The sequence below is a fragment of the Hetaerina americana genome, unplaced genomic scaffold (assembly GCF_022747635.1).
Source record: "Hetaerina americana unplaced genomic scaffold, ioHetAmer1.1.p SCAF_5, whole genome shotgun sequence".
Classification (NCBI taxonomy): Eukaryota; Metazoa; Arthropoda; class Insecta; order Odonata; family Calopterygidae; genus Hetaerina; species Hetaerina americana.
In genome coordinates, this window is record NW_027287095.1 from 22,564,982 (window position 1) to 22,592,342 (window position 27,361).

The 27,361-nt window shown below is 34.8% G+C and overlaps 1 protein-coding gene across 1 annotated transcript; it reads left to right on the forward strand.

Annotated features, from left to right (window-relative positions):
- Window positions 1-229: 229 nt before the first annotated feature.
- LOC139694216 (copine-8-like) lies at window positions 230-27,361 on the forward strand. The gene is made up of 9 exons (XM_071592661.1): window positions 230-460; window positions 568-835; window positions 4,587-4,787; window positions 8,791-8,922; window positions 12,256-12,384; window positions 15,328-15,460; window positions 23,112-23,339; window positions 26,508-26,686; window positions 27,003-27,361. Exons 1-9 carry the CDS (start codon window positions 393-395, stop codon window positions 27,348-27,350), a joined length of 1,686 nt encoding a protein of 561 aa, XP_071448762.1. The 5' UTR covers window positions 230-392; the 3' UTR covers window positions 27,351-27,361.

Genomic DNA, 27,361 nt, shown 5'->3' on the forward strand with positions numbered 1-27,361 from the left:
CGTTTCATGAAATAAACAAATGTTTATTCTTTAATCGTATAATTAGAGAAAATTTATTTGCCATGCTAGGATATTTCACACTCTACGGCCCTTGGGCATCAAATGTATCACTACGTGAGAGCCAAGTGCTGCCAAAGGGAAGTGGTGTTTAAGAGAATTATTTTGCTAAACATCTTTATAATGAGAAATTGTTTGTCTATGGTTGCACACAAGACATGTTTACGTCCATTTATATTTGAATTGAAATTGAGTGCGAATGACGGCGATAGGGACAGGCAAGCTAATGTGGAGAGGTCAATTTACACTGACAGAGAGGTCAACTTTCAGTGACCTGCCTGTATTATAGAGAAAACCTTTTATATCTTCATACCGTAGTTTAAACAACAATAAACATGTCCTCGTTTACTCCCGGGACTGCCTCACTGCCTACGTCTGAAGTGGAACTTAGCATTTCATGCAGGTAGAATTTTTACCTGTTTTCAGTGATAAGGAAATCGAATTTTTGGTATATAATTCCCTTTAGTAGAAACACCCTTTTTTTGATTGACATTGGTCTTTTATTTTTAGGTCATTGCAGGGGAAAGATCTTTTATCGAAGTCTGATCCTATGGTAGTGGTTTATAATCAGCCTTTTGGGGAAAGAAGATGGGTGGAATTTTGCCGCACGGAAACAATCAAGAATTGTCACGATCCTGATTTTACCAAGAAAATTACGTTTTCTTACCACTTCGAAGAGCTACAGAATTTACTCTTCAAAGTTTTCGATGTTGATTCCTCTAGCTCCAAGCTAGAACATCACGATTTCCTTGGTATGGCTACGTGCACTTTAGGCCAGGTTAGTTCTTTCTATTCTATTGGGACCCACTTTTTATGACATAACTCATTATCAGCGTCAAAGGTCTCCAATCTGAAGGGTGTTTCTTGCAGCCTTCCAGGTTATGTGCCCCGTTAACTGACGCTACTAAATATTATGTCTCATCTCTTTATATATAATATTCGAAGTTGGCATTCACTCATTAAATTTAATCCTGATATGGCTGGTTATTCCGGTGGTCAGAAGTTGAATTTTCATGGCTACTTGAGGATTAATAGAGAGTCTTAGTTTATTCCCAAGAAAGTAAATTCAGTCACCAAAATATGTATATTTCTGACTTATGAGACGATTTAAAATGGGATTAATTTAGACGATGCATAAAACATTTATGCTCTACGCACAATTATATTCAATGAGCTATTATGGACTGTTGGCAACATTTTACGATGACTAAATAATTCTACCTTATAGAAGGAATATCGTTGTATGGTTAATTATCCAGGCAGGTTTACACTGTAGGTATTATAAAGGCATTACCAAGTCAGAAATAAATTAGTCCACTGCTCAGAAAAGATTCAAAATATCCCTACAGTCTTGTAGTCCTACCAACAAATCCTAATTTCATGCTTTGAATATTTGCAGCTCATCCCCCATGACAGGCTTCATAAAGCTCCTGAAAAATTCAGCAATGACAGGGTCCATATCTGTGACCTTTATAAGGAAAGTCTGCAAATTAGCCACTATAGCCTGCACACACAGCAGCTGTGATAGAGATAACATATGCATTTTTTTTTTGATAAAGTGTTCCAATATTATTATTTGACTGGGATCATTGGATTAAGTTAAATGTGTAAGGGCTGCTCAAAATGATTTGTCATGATTATTTCATGTGCATAAATTATTGCACAGAAAGTTAATGTTATATTGTTAGCATAAGGGGCCATGGCAGGCTGGAGCACTAGGCCACTAGCCAGAGAGCCCAAGTTTGATTCTGGATGATGCTTCTGGAAATCCTTAGTTTTGCACAACTGGCGTGGTTTTTCAGGCACCAGATCTATTAGAGAAACCACAGGTGCCATTGGGAAAGGAACTGGCCAACCTACCCTGATATGTGAATTTCACATGACTCATAGGGCTTAGCACTAGATGAGTCTGACCCATCAAACCAACCTTCGAGTTGTTTATTTTAGCTTATTGATGGCATACTGTGTAATATAGACGTGATGTAAGTTTCATTAGTTTGACTGTAGTATTGTGTCAGCAGCAGCAGCCATTGTAAGTTGAAACACATTCAGTTGGCCAACACAGTTTTGATGTTAGAGAATGCTTTACCCATAAGAGCTTTATCACATTGAGGAATAGAAAAGATCACATGGGGTGAGGTCTAAAATAGGGAGTAAGAAGAAACATGCTTCACATTGATTTTTGCAAGATAACAAAATTTCAACACCGTAGTGGGACATGTTTCTTCCATCATTTCCATTGGCAAACTGAACATGTTTCAGCCAACTGAAGTCAAATCAGTGAAACTTGTAGCACATACACCATGCATATCCACCTTACAATATGATAGTATTAAATATTTGTACAAACTGTGTTAATACACAATCTGTGATCACTCTTCATTAAACAGCCCTTGTAGTTGAAACAACTGCTAAGGCGTGACAATGTGTGTGTGTGTGCTTTGAAATATTACCTGTATGCTAGCATTTGGGGCATTTTTTAAATTAAATTCAAGGTTTTTCTGATGAGTGGTGCAGCTGAGCATCACACACTTTTGCATCGTGATGTACAATTATTCCTAGAAAAAATGAAATGATGCATTTTTGGTTACATTTAATTTCTAATATCAATTCCTATTATGTCATATAACTTTTAGAATTGAAATGGAAACATTTTTTGGACATTTTAATTGAATATTTTTGTTTTGTAGGATCAAAAAATAGGCAATGTCTTCAGTCCACTCTTCATCCACTCTGCCACCATGCAATCTTTCCTGACGTGAAGGAAAAACCCAGGGGTTTTAGGGGTCCACAGGTGTTCCCCTAATAGACTTAGATGTCATTGGTTTCACCTCTCCACATTCCAACATTTATCACTCCCCCCCTCAAATTCACCACGAAGACATAAAAAGGGTGTTTCATGATAGAGATGCAATACTTCTGGAGCTGATAGGGGATGTTATTTTGAATATTCTCCCATGAACTTATGCTCAGAAACCCATAGTTTGTGGAGCTGTGATACTCATTTCCTGTAGCATATTTGTCAATTTCAAATAAGTAGCTTAATTGCCATCATACATGCTCTTTGTGGTATACTGATACACTTAAGTACATTTCAGGAAATAATAATGTTTATAAAAGTGGGTAACTTTATGGTGTAACCAGTCAGGGACCAATTCCAGATAAATGTTATTAGGCTCCTAGTCAAGTGTATGTAACAACCCTGGCTTATATGTGTCATAAGTGATGTTGTACATAGTTGTGAGGAACAACTGGAAAGAAATATTCACTGCAGTAAAGGAAAGTTGACCCTTTACTTTTTCTTTTAAATACTGAATACTTGCATGGATGACTTTAATGCAGGACAAACTCCTTTTCCTGTCCCTTAAGGTTCATGAAGTTGAACTGCATATAAATATGCACCAGGATGAGGCTAACAGGAGGTTTTGAGATCAGAGAAGGGAATACCAGGCATTTTATCAGTCAACCTAAAGGCATAAAATGATCCATTGCACCATTATCTTCTCAGTAAAGTGATATTATTACAAGTGTTTTCCCATTTATATTGTTAAATTATTCATCATTAAAATAAAAATGGAGACCGTGGTCTCACTTCTGAATATTTCAAATCCTCTTTCATATTTCTCTCAGGCCGATCAGAGAATAGTTCCTTTGCTATTGTGTACAACTACATAATACCCTGCAAGCTGCCGCGAGGGTATGTGTAAGGTCACCACGCTTAAAAGAGAACAAAACCACATGCAAACCGACACCCATATATTGCATATCTTGCATAAGCCCTTTCAACTTACATGCATGCAAATACATATACTATCAACTAACAAACAAATGCACCTTAGAATGTAGTAAAAGTTTATCCATTAACGTGTAAGCTAGAATTTGAAAAGAAAGAAGGTAAAATTCCACCACCACATGGACATGCAACATACAATGGTCTCCTCCCCCAAGGACACAGGTAGGGAATATGACACAATGCTGCAGGCAGCAGTAGGGCCCCCCCACAGAGAGAGACAAGGGATGGAAGGGGAAACTTAAAAACAAACAAAGCAGAACAAGCAATACTGTAATGAGCACTACATTTTTTAATGGCTTTCTAATGCGGTCATGTGGGAAGGGTTTAATACAACAAAATACATAAGGTCTCTGACAGTGCGTGCAGTTGAGTACAATTAATTATTCCCTAGACACTTTGGGTACCAAGTGGAATTAAACTGTCTAATTGCTGTCTTATTTGCAGTTTAATTTGTATTCATTGATATGATTCTGGATGACATTTATTCCTGTTTTGAGAGGAATTTTAATTCATTTGGTATCTTGAAAAATAGGACAGCTAGAGTGCTTGGTGGTTTTAAGTGAAGTGCAGTTGAGTATTTTCGCTGAATACTTATCATGTGAATTTGTAATTATTTTTGCGTTCAACATAAGATTTATGTGCATTGTTAGTAGCTTAATCCTGCTAAGTAATCCAAATTATTTTGGTATTTAAGTTTATTTCATGTAACTGACCTGATTTTTTTTTGTATACCCAGGTAGTAACTCGGGGAAAGGTTCAGTTACCACTGTCTATGAGTTCATCTGGAAATAAGGGTCAGAATATCTATGGCTATCTTATTTTGAGCGTTGAAGAGTTGGGTGCTGTCAGAGATAATGTAATACTCCAGTTTCAAGGACGAAGATTGGATAAAAAAGATTTTTTTGGAAAATCAGATCCCTTCCTTGTGTTTTCCAAGGTAATGTATTTTAATTTTATAAAAGATATTTAAAATAAATGTTTATGACAAGTAAGTATCTATGCATTCCTTTTAGTATTTGTAGAAGTAAAATTGTGAATTTATTTGTTCATAGTAGAATCTTTCAATGTATTTTCTAAATAAATTAAATATGAATTATATTATATATGGATAAGGATGATTGTATGTGTATACATTGAGTACTCACTTTAACATCTTTAGTTGTTCCATAGGTTCCACTATATGGAGAAAAATATAAAGTTAACCCAAATGTTTTCTGGTTTTCTGTCATTTGTTTCAGATAAGTTATTTGGATGTTCAGCCATGTATTACATGTTGACTTATATTTTATCCATTTGGTTGCAAACTATGCAGAAAATTAGCTTTAGTAAATGATAAGGTTTTACTGCATACTTTAATTTACGACATGAAAATATTCAGTTCCAATTGCTGGTTATGAGAAGTCTCATGCTATCCAACAAATTGCCCATCCAACTAAGGACAAAGTCAGAGGCAAAAATTTTGCAGAGCCATAATTTTCTCTAATTAGCCTCAGGCAGCTGGAAGACTGGGCTGGCTTTTGTAGAAGCCATTTCCCCCCTAAATTTCCCTATGCATCCCCTGTTTCAAAATAATGTAAGTCTTGAAACAAATTTGAATGAGATACCAGGCATCAACGTAAATGATACCTAATTGAAAGTTTTAATGAATTGCAACATAGAGATATTTTTTACTCATTAAATGGCATGAAATAGGTTCATAAATTTCAGGCATACATTTTTTGTTGACAGTTGAGTGTCATTAAAGTTTAATTTCCCAAGTCTGCAACTCACCCTCTCAATGTGGTCATATACTGTATTTCCCAGGTGTTTCATTGTCATGAAAATAACGACCACTCATAAAATAGGCTGCAAGGGGAAACTTGGGCAAAAAAATATCATATAACAGGAAATGGGATATCTTAGAATGATAAAAAACGAGGCAAAGACAATAGGGGAAAGGGAAGCCTTTTCATGAGTATTTGCATGAGTTAGATACCCAACATATTCAGTGAAATTATCTCCAATCTTCCTGTTTCTATTTGCCTCTGTGCTCGCAAAAGTTATGATATGATTTGAGCAGAGGGGGAATGTCTATCATGACTAACCTTCTCCCTGTGAAACTGCTAATTGAATTCTCTTAATCCTTATCATCAGCACCCATGCCTAAAAACCAGTAAACTTCCAATCTTAACGCTATGGGAAATTTAAAGAATTAAATTGGCATTGTGTTGAATATGAGGAAATGAAAATCTTCATTAAAACTCACTGTAGTAATGCCAGAAGTGTGAAACTCAAGATGCATGTACTATATGTAATTGGCATTTGTAAATATTGTGGTTACGAGTATGATCGCTTAGTTGCATCTTAAGTTGATGAATGGAATAAATTAAATCGTGTGAAATAATAAATTTAAAGGAGACCATAATTATAATGTTTGAATGTAATAATTAATTAAGCCAAAAGCTTCTTTGTAAAGTTCAATTAGAATATTATGAACCCATTCTATTCCTGGAAAAATGAATCTGAATTGGACATGAAGTCTGAGCTGCTGTTTTGTGAATATAATTTTTTTCAGTGATAATAAATTCATATGCCTTGATGTACATTGTATTTTGTTTATTGTTACGAATTATTGAAGATCAAAAACTACTTTTGATATCCCCCTACCTCTTTTAATTTTGCTCTAAATAGTTGGTGTTTGCTTTAGATTTATTTACACAGTTTTGTGTAGACCCGTGTTAGAAATGAAGAAACCATTTTTTCAAAAACATTTTTTTTATTTTTCAACATAATCCCCTTTTAGAAAGATACACTTCTCCCAACGTTCCGGCCATTTTTTAACCCCTCCAAAAAATAGGATTTGTCGAACTCTCCAAAATACGCCTCTGCTTCGGCGATAACTTCCTCGTTTGAGCTAAATTTTTTTCCCGCGAACCATTTCTTCATGTTAAGGAATAAGAAAAAGTCGCAAGGAGCTAGATTGGGTGACTACGGGGGATGCGGCAGCAATTCATGACGTAGTTCATGCAGTTTGGCGGCGACAACTCTGGATGAATGTGTTGTCCACCGTGAGCAATCGCGGCACCCATCGGGCCGACAATTTTTTCATCGCCAACTTATCATGTAAAGTATTAATTGCCATTCTGGTCAACACACCCATGGCCTCTGCTACTTCGTGCACTTTCGTTCGTCGATCAGTGAGAATCATGGCATGGACTTTTTGAATGATTTCCTCGGTAACCACGTCTGCCGGGCGTCCTGGTCACTCCTCATCAAAAACAGATGTTCGCCCACGTTTAAATTCGTTGAACCAATATCTAACTGTGGTCATAGATGGGAAAGTGTCCCCATAAACAGCATCCAACTTTGCTTTTATCTCCTCGCATTTTTTCCCATCCAAAAACAAAAAGCGAATTACCGAACGATACTGCTCTTTTTCCATCTTAGCGAAAATCACGAAAGACATCTTACTGGAATGGCTGCCAAATACAAACTAACCTTTGAATCAGTCAGAAATTTGTTTCACTGTGGTTTGATAGATGGCAGCACACGATGATAACATAAACTTCCCTCAGGAATGCCCTTTGTCGTCAAACACGGGTACTTATTGAACTGCCCTTGTATGTGGGTTGTTCGAATGTTCTTAGAAAAAAATAGAAAAAAACAAATTATTTTGGTAGACTTATTTTATTTTTCAACGTAATCTCATTTTAGGATGATACACTTGTCGCAGTGTTTCTTCAACTTTTTTAAGCAGTCGAAAGAGTAGGAAGTCAGCCAGCCCCAGTGGTGGCAGGGTAACATCCTCATCTCCCAACCCAAAGGTCGCGGGTTCAATGCCTACCTGGGTGGGTTTTCCTCCACCTAGGGCTTGGGTGTTTGTAATTGTGTCATTGTTAATAGTCTGATGTAAAGGCCAAATAGAACATATTACGCTGTAGATATCTTTTTAATTTATGCCTGAATGCAGTAGTTCCCTTTGTATCCTTGATACTTTTGGGTAGTTTGTTATATAATCTGATGCCCATTTCATTGGGTCCTAATTTCAATGCTTTAGTTCTTATATGCCCATAATGGATGTCATTCCTGATGTGTCTGGGTTGAACCTTAGTTATAGACTTGCAATGGAACGCATATTTGGAAGATTTGTATACATAGTAACAAAGAATATTTCATGGTATCCTGTGTTCTTAGATTATCAAAATGTTTTCAGGGAATTTGATTTAATTGTAAATGTGGTTGTAAAATGGTGAATGAAGTGAAATTCTGTCTTTGATGATGATGCATCATTTGTACAAATCATTTTATTTATTTGTAAACTTAAAATGTTCCAAGCATTGGGAATACCACAATAATTGTCTCTTTTTACAAAGAAAATTGGGATAAGTGTAAATGGAGGAATTATAGCATGATTAGTCTTTTGAGTATACCAGTAATAGATGGAAGAAACTAGTGAAAGTTATTGGATTTGCTCAAATGACCTGAAGTCAGGTTTTTTATGTACATATGTGATTACTTTGTTATTACATTATTTCCTGTATTCCCATGTAGTTAACATTTGACTGAGTAAACAAATTGCTCTATTCATTGGATTTTTGAAATTTTACGCTTACATTAGAGAATTATTTGAAACTCATTGATATAAAGCTTAAATATTTTTATTGCTCTTTATTTATTGTTTATTAACACCATCTTGGGTTTTGCTTGTGACATTTTATGCCCTTTCCTGATGTGATGCATACTCTTCAGTTGTACCATGAGTAAGGTATTTTGAGGTGCAAATATAATGAATATAATTTCAGCGTTATTTATGACATTTGAAGATTTTTTTAAAGCCATGCATTACGTTCAGTAATCATTTTTGTTTTCTTCCAATTTTGTTTTCATCAATAGAAAATAAGTTAATACTTTAATTTCAGTGCTTTTTGTGAAGGTATCCTATGGATTTTCTTTCTTACAAGGCGATGGAGACTGGAGATTACAATCCTGTGCACAAGACTGAAGTAATTAAAGTTAATATTAACCCTGATTGGAAAAGGTTTACAATTCCCATACGTACCCTTTGCAATGGTGATATGAATCGCACAATAAAGGTGAGTTGTTGCCATAATGATGCTTTTATGCTATTTCTTATGTTATTCATATTTCTTTTTAATGTCAATAGCAAGAAAACAATGTTTATGAAATCACCTATCATGATCTTGGGTTCAAAATCATACAGCTTGTTTTGTATGCATTGATTACTGTAGATAAATGTGATTTTTCCTTTATATTCCCACATTTCTTTTAAAAGTTCCAAAGCCTGAGGTTGCCTCATAACCTCAAGGAATGCTGATATTTCAGCCCATGAAATCCTTTTCAAAATTCACTGTTAATATCTATTGCTATCTTTCATCCAGTGGTGTACTGGTTATTAAATGAATCCTGTATTATCAGTTATGTATGTGATACCCTTTTGACTTGCCTTATATTTGTATGTCAACAAACCAATTTGGGCCAATGAATTATTATTATTTGTAAGTGACTCTTACTGAAAGATGACTCCATGCAATATCTTGTATCAGTCTGTAGATAATGTAATGTCGAGTAGTTTGTTTAGAATCTCAATCCTGCATTGTTTTGATTGAGACTGATATAATTAGATTCTCTATGCATTTAAATTACTTTTAAACCCATGAATTATATGTGAAATTGAGGTCTTCCTTTTATGAGGTCTGTCAGAAAAGAAACCAAACTTTTTTAATAACATCCTAATGAACTGACACAGAGTGATCATTACTGCGGTATTGTGTGACTGAAAGTTAAAGCTTTGTTCTAACAATTTCTCATTAAATCACAATAGTTATTTATTTAGATGTATGTGAAAGAGAGGAAATGTGCTGGTTATTTTCAAGCAAGTTTATCGAAGAAGAGTCTTGCAGAGTTATGCAATTGCATACAATTGTTTCAAATTAGAAAAAAATGTATGGAGACTTTTCAAATGTTGCAACAGGCTTATGGAAGGAATTTTTTTAATTGTTCACTATGTCATAAGTGATACCAGGGGTTCAATCAGGCAGTGCATCCATCAAAGATGACACCACATCTGGTTGGTTTTCTTAATAAATGGCAAACTTACATGTAGAGGAAGTCTGATTCTTGAAATATCAGCTAACTATTAATAAATTTTCTGAGTAAGTTGGTATCCACTAAAGTTCCTGCCAAAGTATTTTGACAAAGACCATTTGTGCCAAGTGTCTGCTGACAGATCTACCGAAAGAGAATGGGTTTGCAATAAATCAAGATGTTTGATCAAATGAACCCTGATCATATACAGGGATCCTGTACACCTTGACTTGACTGCAATCTTCTGATCCCAGATTTTAACATCCCATCTGATAGATGGCATACTCTACTTAGTCTCTACATGGGAGCTAAGTAGGGATCAGGATACCTTTGAAAGATTTTTCTACTTATCTGGGATTCACACCCAGGTCATTGGGAAGAGAAGTCAGTACCCTTGCCACCTCTAGACTGCGGTGGTGAAAGCATTGTGGTTAAGACTGTGGTAGATAATCATAATTTCCCTCTTGCTCCTATTGAGGTTTTGCAACTTATTAAAGTTCCATTTCTTGGTGTAAAGGTTTAAAGCAGTGTTGTAACCACAGGCATGTTCATGGTGAAAACCTGCTTGTGCCAGGTAGCTCATAATGCCAAATGTATCTGAGATTATGTCTATATTTGTGAGTGTATCTTTCACCACCTTTAATTCCTGCATTTGAAGTTGGGGAATACAGAGATATTAAAATGTCTGTTCATCATTTAGATGATTCATGATGTTTTAGTAGTAGTATTTAGGGGAGGCGACTGACAGCTGAGGTCATTTGCGCCATAGGGGATGGACAGGAAAGGATGAAGGGTGGAGAGAAACCTGGCATCAGCATTAGCCTACTCTTTATGGAAGGTGCCAAGGGGTCCGCAGTTTAACATCCCATCCGACGGATGGCGTACTAACTCAAAGTGCCCTCCACAAAGCACCTCAAGTAGGGATCGAGATACCTCTGAAAAATATTCAACACCGCCAGGATTTGAACCCGGGCCCTCTGGGTGGGAAGCCAGTACGTTAGCCCTCGCACCATCTCGATCCCCTTGATGATGATGATGTTTCTACTAACGAGTTGTAAATCTTGTTTGTCTTTCAAAAATGTTTCCTATCCCCAAGTGGATGATTTCCTATAATCTAATGCGGTGTCCATCCCTCGCTGAATTTCCAAAAATAAGGGACATAGTTATTTTGCACTGTTTGCATAGTTGTTTTGTGCTCAATGCTCTTTAGCATTTTTAGATAGTTATAATTATATGCAACTAAATGAAAATTATTACAGGATATGTATCTTTTTAAGCTAGCCCCATATGTCAGAGCTTATATCAAAGATGCTCTATAGTCATAACAATATCACTCTAGTTGAAGTCATACTTATAAAATTGGGGGATCGAGATGGTGCGGGGGCTAACGTACTAGCTTCCCACCCTGAGGGCGCGGGTACAAATCCCGGCGGTGTTGAATATTTTTCAGAGGTATCTCGATCCCTACTTGAGGTGCTTTGTGGAGGGCACTTTGAGTGAGTACGCCGTCCGTCGGATGGGACATTAAACTGCGGACCCCTTGGCGCCTTTCATAAAGAGTAGGCTAATGCCGACGCCGGGTTTCTCTCCACCCTTCATCCTTTCCTGTCCATCCCTTATGGCACAAATGACCTCAGCTGTCGGTTGCCTCCCCTAAAAACTACTTCTACTACTACGTATTAAATTACTGGATCCTGCATAAAAATTTTATATTCCAATTCTATAACTTTCATCTAATTGATTAATTATACATTTGCATAAGTCTTCTTCTTTCCGGTTTAACCAAATGTTACTTTCAGTCTGCATGCTGGATCATCATCTTACATTTTTTCTTATCTAGAGCCATTCCTTTTTTTACTCCACACACTTTCATATCATCTCTTTCAAAATCCATTCAGGTTTTTCTTGGCCTTCTTCGAAGACCAAGAAAAACCTGAATGGATTAGCTCTTGTACCCTTTTCCCTGTATAGTTTTCATTGTATATCAGCACGTAGTCATGCCATTAAGGTCTACTTTCTTTGACTTTCTAAGTTATGGGGCCAAGGTTTAAGGCTTCCCTTAATAAACTCATTTCTTATTATGTCCCAACTACTAACTCTTCTGACTCACTGTAATGTATGCATTACATTGTCATGCCGTACACTTTCATGGTGAGATTTAAGCGGTCAACTCTCTATGCATGCATGTATTTCTGTAAAAATTAAGTAATTCATAAATCTTTAAAAAATCAATATTCTATTGACATTTGATGCAGTGGATGTAAGATTTTATGTTGCAAAAATAATATAGTATGTAATAATAGTTTCTTATTTATTTTTAGGTGACATGTTATGATTGGAATTGGAATGGAAAGCATAGCTTAATTGGAGAATTTGACACAAATTTGAAAGAATTGAGTGAAGGTCCAGGCGCGACAAATGTATATTGTTTGATCAATAGTGAAAAACAGGTAAGTAAGGTAAAAGTTGTTCACCTAATTAAATATTTGTTGCCAAAGGAAACTAAAATTATTAGTGAGTGATTTTCATAAACTGACCGATGTTTTTGCCAAAAATAAAAATTCCAGTTATGAACGTGATTGATGTAACTCAAAAACATGATTGATTGTTCTATATAGAGTTTAACCCTCTTAGTGCGGCGGGGATTCCAGGGGTACTAGTGCGAAGGGTAATTTAAGAAAATGTATCACCTTAGGAAAAAAAACATTATGAAGTTATTTGTTTAGATATCCATATGCAGTTTTTTTATTTTAAGATAAAATATTGTAGTTAATAATGATGGTTTACATTTTAATCATCTGAAAAATAAATGTAATTATTACAGTATTATAAATTTGAAGAATATTTTTTTAGCAATAATATTTCGATTTTTAGACACAATACTATTTTTTTAAAAACATTTTTCAATAAAACTACGATATTTAAATATAATAAAGAATCAAAAAGACATGTAGAAAATATTTTTCATAAATAAAGAAAAACCAGTGAATTGCAAATTTTTTTGTCAGCCTCTGCATAGTTCGATTTTGTTGAAAAGGCTGATCTCACTGAGTCAAATTTGGACTTTTCCCCTTTCCTTGAGACTGCGCCAATGTGCTTACAATCTAGAGGCAGAAAAAAAACCATGTTCTAACTCACAGAGAACTGCTGACAATGTAATCCAATACACAGGGCGCAATTGATTAGATCGGATGGACGGCAAGAGAAACCAAAATGATTACAAAGCAGTGCTCTCATTTCCATCGTATCAACAAAGTCTGAATAAGCAGCTATATATCAACACCACCACACCATAACACATTCAAAAGATTATAGATGAAAACAGATTAGTAGCCTTTCAGTGGCTTTTCATAGTGGAAAGACCACTCGGAAAAAAAAACGAGCCAACAATTAGGCTGAGCTTCCCGACATTTACAAAACTGAATGAAAAATTATAGTATGAATTATACTTTTTGAAAAGCATTTAAAATTGCTAATAAAAAATTAAAAAATTAGTAATGTAATTCTATGGAATTCAAACTATCCATAGCACAAAAACCATAAATAATTAAAGAAAAAACCATAAGTTACAACGATTTAAACAATAGGCTACGCAAGAGCCGATATATCGGCCCGCCGCACTTTTCGCCAGGGATACGAAAGCCGATATATCGGCCCACCGCACTAAGAGGGTTAAACAAGTAGCAATGAAATAATTTTTAAGAACTTGGGACTCAGAACTAGGGAGGAGGAACAAGTGGAAATCACTCATCCCATAGTCTAGAAGGCTAGAAGAGGTGGCAAATTTATGCCATGAGTCACCCAAAATGGAAATAGAATTCACCGAAACCTAAATGAAGTGGGTTTTCAACTGTATTGCTTAGTGTTCCTAGTGGGAAAGCCAAAACATGTAGTTTCTAAGCATCGTCTAATTTAATTTGCTTCTCACCTGACTAGGTGAGGATTAATTCAGGAGTAGTTGTCCAAAAAGGAAAAAGGTTTCGGTGGAACCACATGCGTGTTTCAACTGTATTGCTTGGGTGCATTGCCATGAATCTCCAAACTTTCATTTTCACTGAACACTTGTGCCCAAATTTGCTGTCATCAGAAACGGGCAAAAACATCTTTTGACATTGACAAGATTCTTATTTCCTGGAATCCACTATCCTAAAGGTTACATTTTTCTCTCTACATATGTGACAGTCATGATAATACTCTTTTGATATGTAATACCCACTTCAAATTTTTAGTGGAAAGTTAAAATTTAGTAATGTTAGTCTAATTTTATCTAAAAAGACATTGATTAAAAGGAACTGCCTATCAAAATTGATTAATGTGTTCTAGCCTCTTATTATGATACATTTTAATTGATTTCAAATGTATTTTATTGCATTAACCTTGTGTAATACAAATATGACTCTTGATGGTTTAGCACATGTATTGGTAACGTGATCAATCAGATTTAGATTCAGGATAAGTAGCTAGGTTGGTTATTTTCTGATACTTTTTAGACACGGTGAACAAAGATGTTTTGTTTTTTCCTTGTTTAGAAAGAGAGTATGGGTGGAGATTGATCAAGTATATGTGGAATTGATCCAGAGTACTGTCTGTCTGATTGTTTCTCAGTCAAATTTATCTTTTAACACCTATGAATATAAGTACTGTTATTAGCAGGCAATATTGATTTAGAGAGAATGTTATACATAACAACATCCTTAATTAATGTTCTTTCACAGTTTTTGTTTCCCTGTTTGATACTAAATGCTAGAAATTTTGGATTAGAGCAGTTATAGTGTAATGGCTCATGGCATAGCCATCTCCGTCATGGCGTCAGTAATTTTAATAGAAATGGTTTCACTCTTAAACTATTCAAGTTATTACAAGGTCAATTTATATGAGCCTCTTGATTTCACCACTTCTACCCTCCCAAATCATGGAACTTGTTCAATATTTGTCTAAATCCTTCTTAATCCCCCTGATACATACCCAGGTTTGTCTCCATTTATCTACACTCACCTGCTGAGAACCATGCCCTCAATAGCCTCCCCCTTGTGCTCTTCTTGATAGAAACCATTCCAGCATAATGCTTGCCTCTTTCTTACATTTCTATATTCTGTTCACATAGATCCATGAATTTCTTTTTTTTTCAATTCCAGATTATGCCACATTAAGGTGAAAATAATTGCAGAATATGCTCGAGAAAACTGTTGAGAAGTGCAAATGATTTTATTTTGATTGATCCCACAAATTCATTAAATTTGCACCTGAAACTGTTAATTACATCAATTAAAATAATGCCATTAATAAAAAATAAAATCACTTTGGACTCTTAATTGTACTAATTTTTTTATAGCTATGCAATAATAAATGCTAATTCATATTGATTTTTCTAATTACTTAATGTTATCCTGCAGAAAAAGAAGCCAACGTATACAAACTCAGGGGTAATCAGACTTGCCTATTATGAACTGCAGAAGTCATATTCATTTCTGGAATATATCAAAGGAGGCACCCAACTTCATTGTTCTTTTGCCATTGACTTCACAGGTAACATACTTTTTCAAATGCTTTTATTGTATCCAACCTCATAAAGAGTTACATATGATCAAAATCTTCATGTAAGCTATTAAGGATTTATTTTTAGAAGTTATATTTTAAAGTTGATTGCATTTTCTCAAGTGAGCTGGTCTTTATGACCCTTAAAGCTATGCCGAAAGTAAATGGAATAAGACCAAAAGAACTGGTCATAGGTGTTGATATTTTTTTATCCAAAGAGGTATCTGATATCATTACAATGTTGTATCATTCAGCACAGTCCTGAGAGTCAACTACTATCAATTTATTGTACTTAAAATGATACATTTCTTGTGCTGGAGTCCAAAACAACAACCATAGCAAAATTTTAAGTATAATTGCTGGAATAAGGTCCACAGGTAAAATAAGTTGTGATTTGCTGTTAGGAATACATATTATGGCACGAAAAAGTAACTCTACTGAATGATTATCTGTATTTGGATTTGTAAACTGAAGGAATGCTTTAAATTATTTTTCATTGTGCTATACCCTAATATTCCACTTAAAATTGCTTATGTATGTATATATAGAATTTGACATTGTTGTTTTATGTCATTCTTTTAAATGAATAGGTTCCGTGGTCATGAAATGATATTTAAAATCCTCATACAATTCTATCCTAATGCGTATGATTAGAGCTATATTGTATTGTGGCATGCATTACCTTGATGATGACATTACCTTGACATTTTGATATTAATTTGTCGTTTGTGCAACTATATATTTCCAGTGTTGACCTACCAGGTACTATAATTTGGCATCTATAATATCCTTTTTTCCTTGCTGAATAGTGTGTATATTGGATATGGTTGGAAATGGGCCCTACCATGACTGGAATATTTTTGTAGGGTATCCGAAGATATTCCTTAATGGATTGTTAGCTTGTTAATCCTTTGTTTTATTGTATTCAGCTAAAATAATTCAAAATATAAAAATACCAAGTAGGTTTTTTAGAGCAAAGAAGGAAAGGTAGAGAAGACCACCTTTCGAAGGTCGAAGAAGACCAAACTAAAATTTCTGCTATTTTCCCAATAATGTTGTAAAAGGTCACTTTGTCTTAGGGTCTAAAACTTTTGGAAATGGTGTAACTGTCGACTAAAAAAGCATAAAATAATAAAAAATGTTTTTTTTCACCATTTAACTGTTTTTCAATCAATCAGGTAATAACTAAGGTGTTAGTGACTGCGATCAATTATTGTTTTGTTAATATTATTATCCAAGATTACATCAAGTTTTTTTGACATTCACTGCACCGTTTTTACTTTTAACTTCTTTAAAAGTTGATATTGCTCCATGTTTTTTTGAGAGAGCAAAATCATCCTGCTTATCTTTCCATTTCTCAGCTAAGAAGGTGATTCTTCCTATGGAAAATTATTTCACCTTACTTCAATTTATTTTTTAAGATTTCTGGTAAACTCTTCCTGTTTCACATAACAGTTCCTACTGCGAGAGTTTGTTTTGCAATCTTTTGGTGAGACATCATTCAGCAGGCATTTTTATCTGAAGGAAGACGTTAGAATAGTCTCATATTTCAAATTATAGCAATACTATATTTTTAATATTCTCTTCATGATGCTAGCATGTGACGTCTTCCATGGTCCTCTTTCCTGTAACAGAGGATGAGGTCATGAAGTGCATTATGAGCCTTAAAAGTAAAACATTGGTCGTAATTGACGATATCCCTACTATAATTATAAAAACATGCTTCAAGGTAGTAAGCATACCCTTAAATTTAATAATAAATGAGTTTCTCACAAATTGCAACTTTCCAGACTATCTAAAAATAGCTGAGATAAAACTTATTCATAAAAAGAGGTTGAGGATGATATTAGCAATCACCAACCAGGGTCATTATTGACTAATTTTTCTAATACCCTTGAGTCCTTAAAGATAGACAAGCTTATGAAATATATCATTAAAAATAAAATTTAAAGTATTGAACAATTAGGGTTCCAAAAGTGAAAAGGCACCAATGATGCTCTCGCAAATTTTCTAAAAAGAAAATGACTTATTGGAGCTCGAAGGAATACTCTGTTGGTGTATTCAATGATCTTTCTCATGCATTTGATACTGTGGACCATGTAATTCTTCTTAGTAAATGTGAATGTTAAGGGGTTCGGGGAATTGCCTATAAATGGCTTCAATCACATTTAAAGGACAGGAAACTGATGGTGGAGGTTTCTGGTGTTGGGGTCAACAACATTATGATAACTCATATATCACCCACAGAAATAATAAGTGTTGTGTACCACAAGGTAGCTTTCTTGGGCCATAATTATTTCTACTATATGTCAATGATTTGCATAGATATATTGAGAATAAGAACATAGTTCTGCATGCAGATGATACAACTCTGGCAATGAGCCACATGGACCCTAATTTGTTGCAAACTAAGCTTGATAGCTCATTATTGCTCTTGGAAAAATGGTTTTGACAGATGAAAAAGTTGACAAACTGTCTGTAAATGTGTGAAAAACAAATAATATTCAATTTAAGAAAAGAAGGAAAGTGCCTCAGTTAGATCTCTGCTTAAAAGGCCAACCCATATAAAGGGTACACAGCGCCAAGTTTTTAGGTTTGTCTGTTGATGAGTCGTTAAACTTGGGGATCCATACCAATGGTCTATGTTCCACTTTGGTAAAATGTGGGTTTATTCTAATAAATGAAACAAACATTGTAGATTAAAATATAATGAAAATGGTTTACTCTGGCAACTTACATTCACATATGAGCTATGAAATTAATTTTTGGGGAGCATCACCTGGCTTACATATAGTTTTTATAATGCAAAAAAGATGTGTTAGGTAAATAGCAAAAATACCCCCATGGCAAGCAACAAACCTTATTTTAAAGAATTAAATCTCCTAAATTCACCTTGTATTACTTATTATTATATTTATTACTTATGTATTAAGGTTATTATTAAACAGCAAATCACCAATGCTCAAGTACATGGACATGATACTCGACAGAGTGTTGGTGTCCATTTGTTCTGCCACTCTTCTGCTATGTATAATAAGAGTCCCTTTCATGTGGCCATCAAAATTTTCAACTATTTGCCCCCAGTCATAAAATCTGCTCCTTCCAGGGGTACATTTAAGAAATATCTCAAGCATTTTCTGATAGATAATTGCTATTGTAGTGTGGAAGAGGTTCTGGAGTCTTTGGGACACTGAACTGCAGATTGTTTTTCTCTGACTGTCCTATATTTTACTTTGTAAAGTCCTGGGACCAATAAATATTATTTGTTCAGATTAGAGTGAGTACTTGACCGGCTATCCAGGCGTACATTTTCCCCTGTACAAGTTAATCAGCCAGCAGAACATTTTATCTCATTTTTTCTCTCTTACCAAAATACTGTTTTTATCTTAGTTGAAGGCATACTTATGTTATTTATGAAGCTAGCCTGAAGCATTGAACTCGGCTGTTGATCTCTGCCGACAAAATCATTAAAAAAGGGCTGATGCTGTGATGCCCATAATTGTAATCTTGTTAATGAATCCTGGAAATCCGATATTCTTTCTGCTGAAAACAAATGAGCCATATAAAAAAATAGGCATTACACTTGGAAATTATGGATGGGAAAGCTGAGATGGTGGAAAAAGTGTTTGACCACAAAATATTGGAACACTTTTATATTTCCATTTTTATGTAGTTGTTTAACCACTCATATTAATGAATTGGAACACTTTTATATTTCCATTTTTATGTAGTTGTTTAACCACTCATATTAATGAATTATCACTATGAATGTAATGATTAGGTCTTACTGTTGCCAATCTACTTTATATGTTAATCATAGGACAATGAACTGTACATTATTGGGACATTATTCATTATATTGAGATTCTCAATATGTTAGGATTCTGTTTTACGAGTACGTTTATTCATTCCTGCAGTTAATACAAGCTAAACAAGTAAAAGATAGTTGTCTTTAATTTTTAATTGTCTTGTAAGTTTATAATAACATTATCTTCTCTGTCAGAATGCATCTGTTCAGTTTTGTAGAAGCCAGTCATGTAAATAATGTTTGTTTAGATAAATAATCCATATGCATATTTGTGTAGCATGAAATGAGTAATGTTTCAATGTTTTTTCCTAGTTACAAAATGTTTTCTCTACTTTCTCTTTGCCTATATTTTCTGGTTGTAGTTCCCTCTACAAAGCTTCTGTGGCTGTTGTGTTCAGAGGATAGAAGACAGCTTTAAAAATTGCTAAGGTGTGAGTGCAGAATTCTACAATTCTTCCCAGGTCACTCTTCCTACTGACAGCAAACTTGTTTAGGAATTTCCTCAATTCATAGAGTACTAACATTCTATTTAATATCACACAATGCATCAACATTAGTATTGAACCGATTGGACATTTAGCACAAGGCCACATTAGCACAGTCTTAGTACTTTTATTGCCACTAACTTTGCCATTGCTGAGTTTAATTACTAATTTTATTCTTCATTCCATGGCTCACAATGCTTATTTATATCCTACTTCATACTTCACAGTTTCTTTCAGCTTGTTTTCATTCAAGTTGTGTGATGGAGGTTTGAATCTAAGGAATTATACTAATAAAATATTTATATTTTAAGCTATAGATAGCAAAGAAGTTCTTCATTATTACATCCTTGTTGTAACTGTATGCAACTTAATGAAAGGTTGTGTTTCATTTAATTAGCTCTAAAATTTGATATCTGTATATAATGTATTATTACATTATCATAAGATGAAATTCCATTTTCTCTGTCAAAGTTTTAACACCCTGATTGTTCCTTGTTTGAAAAAAAATTACTTTCTTGTCAAGTACCAGTACAAATATATAATAAAGCTGATCTTAGCTGAGTTAGCACCTAACTGGATGACGGTATTCCTTGAATACAGTGTTGATAGGGTACATAACGTAGCTAATGTTTTCTCAAACGCATTATATAAATAGGTGTAATATTTAAAATTTTCAAAGTGATATTATTTAATAGCCCTAACCTTACAGGCTAATGGCTTATACTTTACTTATATATAGTAGCTTTTGTTATCCATTGCTGGTTAATTATGTAGAAGAAATCCAGGCCATACATTAATTATTCCAATGCTTTTAAATGGTATTGATTTATACTTGTCATCTTATAGGCATTCGTTTTATTATTATTGTTTTCTATAAATAATTTTAAAATGATAGAGACATTTGGAACAGTTAAGCTTTATTCATAGTTAGGAGAAAGATAAAGACATACCATCAGAGGAAGTTATGTACCTATCATAAAATCACATACCTTTTAGGAAATGGCTTCATGTATGCAGAGGCATCATTTAGGGAAGGCAGAAGAAGTTCCTCCCCATCTTTCATGATTATTTTAAAAACGATTTGTATCAATCTTATTAATGCTGAGCAATTACTGTTAAAAGTATGAGTAAAAGTAAAAAGAAAACTGGAAATATGTAGAAAAGAGCTAATCTTACCTTCAGAGAATTAGGGAAGGGGTACACCAAGAGTCATTACCTGCACAGTCTTTCCTAAAAAGTCTATTTACCCCCCTCCCTGCAGTAAAAACTGAAATGATGCCCCAGCATGCCTCTTTTAGCATTTCTGCCTTAATGATCACTGCCCTGAAACGTAGAAATTTGGTACTGCAGCATTCTGTTGGTATTGGTATTAATGTAATTTTTTCTTAGCTTGTGGGTCGCGGTAGTCCAGGGGGTATAGCATTGGACTACTGACCGGAGGGCCCGGGTTCGATTCCCGGGCAAGTTACTCTGGGCACCTGCAGCTCCACTCAAGCTATGTGATTTTTCGGGTACCAGATCTTCCTGGGAATCCATAACTGGAACAGGGAAAGGAACTAGCCCTGCTACCCTGATGTGTGAATTTCACAACCCGTCGGGCTTAGTTCTGGGTGAACTCTACCATCACCTACCAAACCGACCTTTCGGGTTGATTACTGTGTTTATGGTTTTTTTATATCTTAGCTTTTAGAGTACCAGTATTGATATTCTGTTAAAAAATAGTGTTATCTTTGTTTTGAAAATAACCACCCATAATTCCATGTAAAACCGCAATTCAAATGATCTAAAATCGTAACATCGGTACATACTTTGTGCAGCTTATAGAGTTTGTATAACTGAGAATGGTGAAAAGTGACTGACTGAATATCTTTGATTTTATTAGTTCCCTTGAAAAATGATCCACATTTATTCCTCTCGGGAATGTCATCCCATTTCAAATTGTTAATACTCCTCTTGTGCTCAAAGTGCTTGTGCTTTATTATTTGGTAATGGTATTCCATGTAATAAAATAATTATGCTAATGCCAGTTTTTCACATTTTCTAGTAATGCATGCCAGTATAAGTTACACATTGTTAGCTGGTAGATCCTCTAGTTCATCGTTATGATTTTGAGTAACTTTATGGGTTTTGCTTTTTTTATGTTATACTTTGCATTAGGTAGTACAAGTAAATAGACCCAAATACCAAGAGTAGTTTCCTTGGTGGTCATTTTCCATGCCTGTTTTAGCTTGCTGTGTAGTATAAATGATATTTACTGTTTTAAAGTTACATGTCATGTTAATCATGCAATGGAACACTTTAACTTTTGTATTTTTAAATATAGTTGTTTGTGCACAGTAATGATTTGTTAATTGTTCACTCCACATTCCTAATGAATAAAAATCTTAATTGTTGTAAAGTGGCATTTTTATGCTACAAGATAGCTGCATGGTGAATTTTGAGGTAAGACTATTTTTGTCATTGTCTGGTACTGAAGAACATTTAAGTTCTAATTATCATTTATTATCAGGCATCTGTCACTAAGAATATACTTAAGAATACCAGTGCCTCTTAGAGATTTTATTATTACTTCATTTTTGTTTAAAAACCATTGAAGCATAAAAATTTCTCCTTTTAGTTGTGCTATAGAATACATGAAGAGAGAACTGAGAAGTGAGATTGCATTGGGTTTATCTCACGCCATTGAATTTTGTAATTTTATGTTAAAAATTATCCCATAAATGTACTATCATAGTTGAATGTGATGATGCATGGCCAGTTTGTGAAGGCAATTTATGCATAAAATAAACAAATGTGCTATTAAATGTGCAGCAATGGAGGAATTTCTACATATTGAATAGTAGGCCTCTTTGGGTTATTGATCTTAATATATTGCATCAGTTTGCCGTACTTGTGTTAATTTTTACTTTGTGAATGTATATCGTTCTACCAGGCCTTTAGTCAAATTTTAGATCTTTCTTTATGCGACCATATTGTCAAGAGTACTCTTGTCTCTCAAAAAATAGTTTTATTCCCAGAGCTTTTAATAGTGATTTTTTTCTGGTTTTGCCCCTTACCTGGATAATACCCAAAAACCCAAGGCTGGGTATAAGGTATTTTCACATGTTTGGTAACTGCTTAAAACAATAATTTTGACTTTTCTGTTCTCTCACATTACCCTAAATGTAAAATTTCTTCTCAAAATGCAGCATCTGTTCATTCTGATGTCAATGTTAGAATAAGCAAATATCGTTTGTCTAAGTGCATGCCCAGTCATTTGGGTTATGTCAGATTATCAGTAAGTACACTATATTTTACGATTTCTTGGTCTACATTGAATTCCTCAAAATTACAATTTCTTTTAATCCAGGTTCAAATGGTGATCCAACTTCTCCACAGTCACTCCATTATATTAGTTCAATGCCAAACTCTTATGACATTGCCATTCAAGCTGTTGGCTCAATAATTCAGGATTATGATAGTGATCAAGAGTTCCCTGTTCTTGGTTTTGGAGCAAGGCTTCCTCCTGCTGGGGAAATATCGCATGAATTTTATGTTAATATGCGTGCTGATAACCCTTTTTGTAAAGGAATCAGTGGTAAGTAGCAGAGATTATTATTTTTTCTGTTATATATTTTTTCTCATAGTTTATGAGTAAAATCAACATTAAGAAATGCCTGGCAGTGCCTTTTCCATTTAAAGAAATGGGAACTTGTGTTAATTTATGTGGGAGGTCTTAGATCTATTCAAGGTGATGGATGAACTGATCTCAAACTAATCACTCATGACTTAAACAGATTCATGTTGAATTATTCAACACTTTTTGCTCTTGTTCCTTAGCCCATTTCTTTTTTAGAACCGACAAAAAATGTTATGTTCTGGAGTTAACTTCACACCCACTCTGTATGCAAGCTATCTTCCCTTACTTAAGGAAAAAACCCCTGATATTCCTTATTGTGATGAAATATGTATCAATAAATATTTGTTGATGACTAAAAAATATTGTGTACATTTAGCTTGAAGGTACATTTATGGACAGGATAAGTAGTCTTTACATTTGCAGTAAGTTTTGGATGGGCACTGACTAACTACCTATACATATTTCTAAGCCCTGCCTAATATGACACAACCTAACAACCTACTCTTATACTCCTAAATGTACTCTTTTTCAATTTCGCCCACTTTTCACCTACCTTTATCTTGACCTATATCCCTATTCTTTTCATCCCTCTCCTGTCTAATGTTCTCCCCTCTATCATAGTTGTTAAACATAACATCACCAGCTAAAACTTGTGCATCCACAATTTTCTTGCCTCCTTTGGGTTTCTTTTAATAGTCCTCTCTCCTCCCATACTATGGCTGGTACTGCTGGGATTTTATTTTCTTCCCATTTTTTTTTTTTCAACCTTCTCTATATCCACATCTCAAAAGCCTCCAATCTGCACCTGCCATCTTGCTTCAATGACTAAGTTCCTGCACCTTCCAAAACTACATATCAAAGCTTTCTCTAATCTTTTCCTAGCATCCTCATCAATGTTCCTGCCATCAGTTCCCTTCATGTGAAAGCCTCAGTTCTTAGTGAAATGTTTTTCTTATGTCCATATTACTCTGACCATTTTGGTCCAAAATACTATCAAGATAGATAAACTGTTCCACCTGCTCCAGTTAATGACCTCCTATTTTAATGTTTAACCTAGCCTTCCTTTTTATGAAAAACCTTATAGCCTTTGTTTTGTTTAATTTATTTCTCATCCCATACTTATTACTGATTTTCAAATGCACGCAGCAATATTTGCAATCCCTTGGCTGACTGCCGAACTACAGCTTAATCATAAGGGTAGAGAAAAAAGACAGCTATTCCACGTAAAAAGGTTTTTTATTTTACCCGACCATGGTTTCAAAGCTGCACATCATCATCAGGTGGTGGTGACACCTGATGATGATGCGCATTATTGAAACCATGGTTGTGTATAATAATAAACCTTTTCATGTGGAACAGCAGTCTTTTTCTCTACCCTCATCATGAAGTAATTCCACCTAGTTAAGTCTGAAACTGTTATGTTTACAGCTCAATCATTGGCAAAGCTAACTGATATTATTAATTCCAACCAACTTGCATTACTACCTCCAGTTCTTCCCATGCCTCTTTTACCTATTCCTCCATGTATACATTAAAAAGGGAGGGTGGTGATGGATATCCCTGTCTTACCCCCATATGTTATTTGGTCTTTTATTAAACGAATTATTCAATATTTACTCTGCCATGATCGTTTTACAATCTTAACATTGACCAAAGCAGCTTTCTGTTACGACTCCTTTGATTCATCATTTAATGTGTGTGAAAAGGAAATCATTTGTACTTTCATTTCTTCTTCCAGCTTTTTAAACTCAAGTAGCTCACATCAAGTAACACAAAATGGCATTAATTTATAATTGAATTTTATTCAATAGCCATAGTTATTGACCTGAAGGTTAGTTTGATAAGTGATGGTAGAGCTCAATGTACAAAGCCCAATTGTGTGTTAAATTCACACATCAGGGTAGGTAGGCCAATTCCTTTCCCTGTGCCCCTATAGTTTCCAAGGAAGGTACCCAAAAATGCTCAAAGCTTGGGTGTAGCTGGGGGTGTCTAGAGGCATCCCCATGAGTCAAACCAAGGCCCTCAGTCAGTAAACTAAATGTGATAGACCCACTGGTCTACATTGACCCATTTTATTCAATCAACAAGGAAAAATTAGTTGGGAGATGTACTGTATTAATTATGTATCCACCCATATTTTTAGATGAACTATGAAACTAGAAATTTGTTAGAATTTCTGATTCTGCTTATTATTTCCTTCAAGCCTTTGCAAGAGTAGGTATGGGTGTGAAGTTTGCCATTTAATGAACCCCAGCATAGAAATATTTCTTCTCTTTTGAAAATTGGAATATATTTGAAGAATTTGACTGGAACATGTTCTTTTGCTGTTCCAACTGAAAAATATACTTCATAAAATTCAATTGATATCACTTGATGTGTTCATTATAAATAGATTTGGTACATATAATAATAATCTATGTTCTTATATGTCTGGTAACACATGTAATAGTATGCTGATGTTGTTTTCTTGTAGACTGGGTAGTATGCATAATGTTCCTTTTTTCTCAAAGAAAATAAGGTATATGAAGAACAGATGTATTTGTAGTTAGATTGTAACATTTAGAATGCATGAATCATTATTTATTGTTACAATTGCAGATATATTGAATGCCTACCTCATTTACATCATACAGATTCAACTGTATGTCATATATCCAGAATAGGTGTCATTTTTAGTTACAAGGATTGTCTTTAAGTAATGATATTATAACTGAAAAAAATTGTGTGAGACATATATTGTTACAAACATAGAATTCTTCAAATTAGTCTCCTTTGGCATCTTATGTATCTTTGCAAGCTACTCTACCATACACTGTATGTATCCTGGAAGGTATCAATGAGAACTTCATTTAGGGCCTTTGCCACAGTGGTTTGGATCATTTTGATGGTCTTCAAATGAACTTCTTTCCCACCAATTTTAATCTTGGGAACAGGATAAAGTGTGATAGAGTGAGGTCAGGACTGTTAAGGGAGCTGGGATAGCATTGGGCCAAGTTGTGCTTGGCCAGGAACTCTCAGGAACACCCTTGGCATGGTTCACAAAAAAATTTGCATTACTCTATGGATGAGCCTTGTAGATTGTAACATTTAAAATACATACATCTTTCTATGTTGTTTTAATTGCAGGTGTTCTGGATGCCTACCACAAATGCATCAGACAGGTTCAGTTGTATGGTCCTACGAACTTCGCTCCTGTAATTAAACATGTTGCTAATTTTGCTGCTGCATATAGAGATGGGAGGAACTATTTTATTCTTCTCATAATTACTGATGGTGTCATCACAGATATGCAGAAAACTGTCCAGGTGAGATATAATTTCGTAGGTATTGTTTCCAATCCACAATCTTGACATTTGATATGTAAGCAGTGTATTTTGGTTTAACTGCTAAAAAGAATTTATGTTTATCTTGTATGCCTTTGTGTTGTCTTCACTTTTTGCAGCTATTGAACTCCCATCAAGAGTAGACAATGTAGGTGCTATCACAATATTACTAAATAACCATTTCTCAATATAAAATAGTTGATCCATGAATAGAATTATCATTCTTTGTTAATTTTTTTGTATTTCAATTCAACTTCAATTATTTACCCTTTTCTCCTCTTTAATCTCCTCGATGAAGGCTATAGTGTCTGCTTCCTCTCTGCCCATGTCCATAATTATTGTTGGAGTGGGTGGTGCTGATTTTTCTGCCATGGAAGTATTGGATGCCGATAGTACTCCTTTGATTGCACCTAATGGTGTAAAAGCTGAGAGAGACATTGTCCAATTTGTTCCTCTGAGGAATTTCTTAGCGACAGGACTTGATCCTGTTGCTGCAAAAGTGAGGCTTGCTAAGGAGGTGCTTGCTGAAATTCCAGCACAATTTCTGAGCTACATGCGAGCTAACAGGATTGCACCACAGCCTGTCCCGCAAGGTGGTCAGCCAGTCATATTACCTCCAGATCCTGAGCTTCTTCTGGTACACTGAAAAATTATACT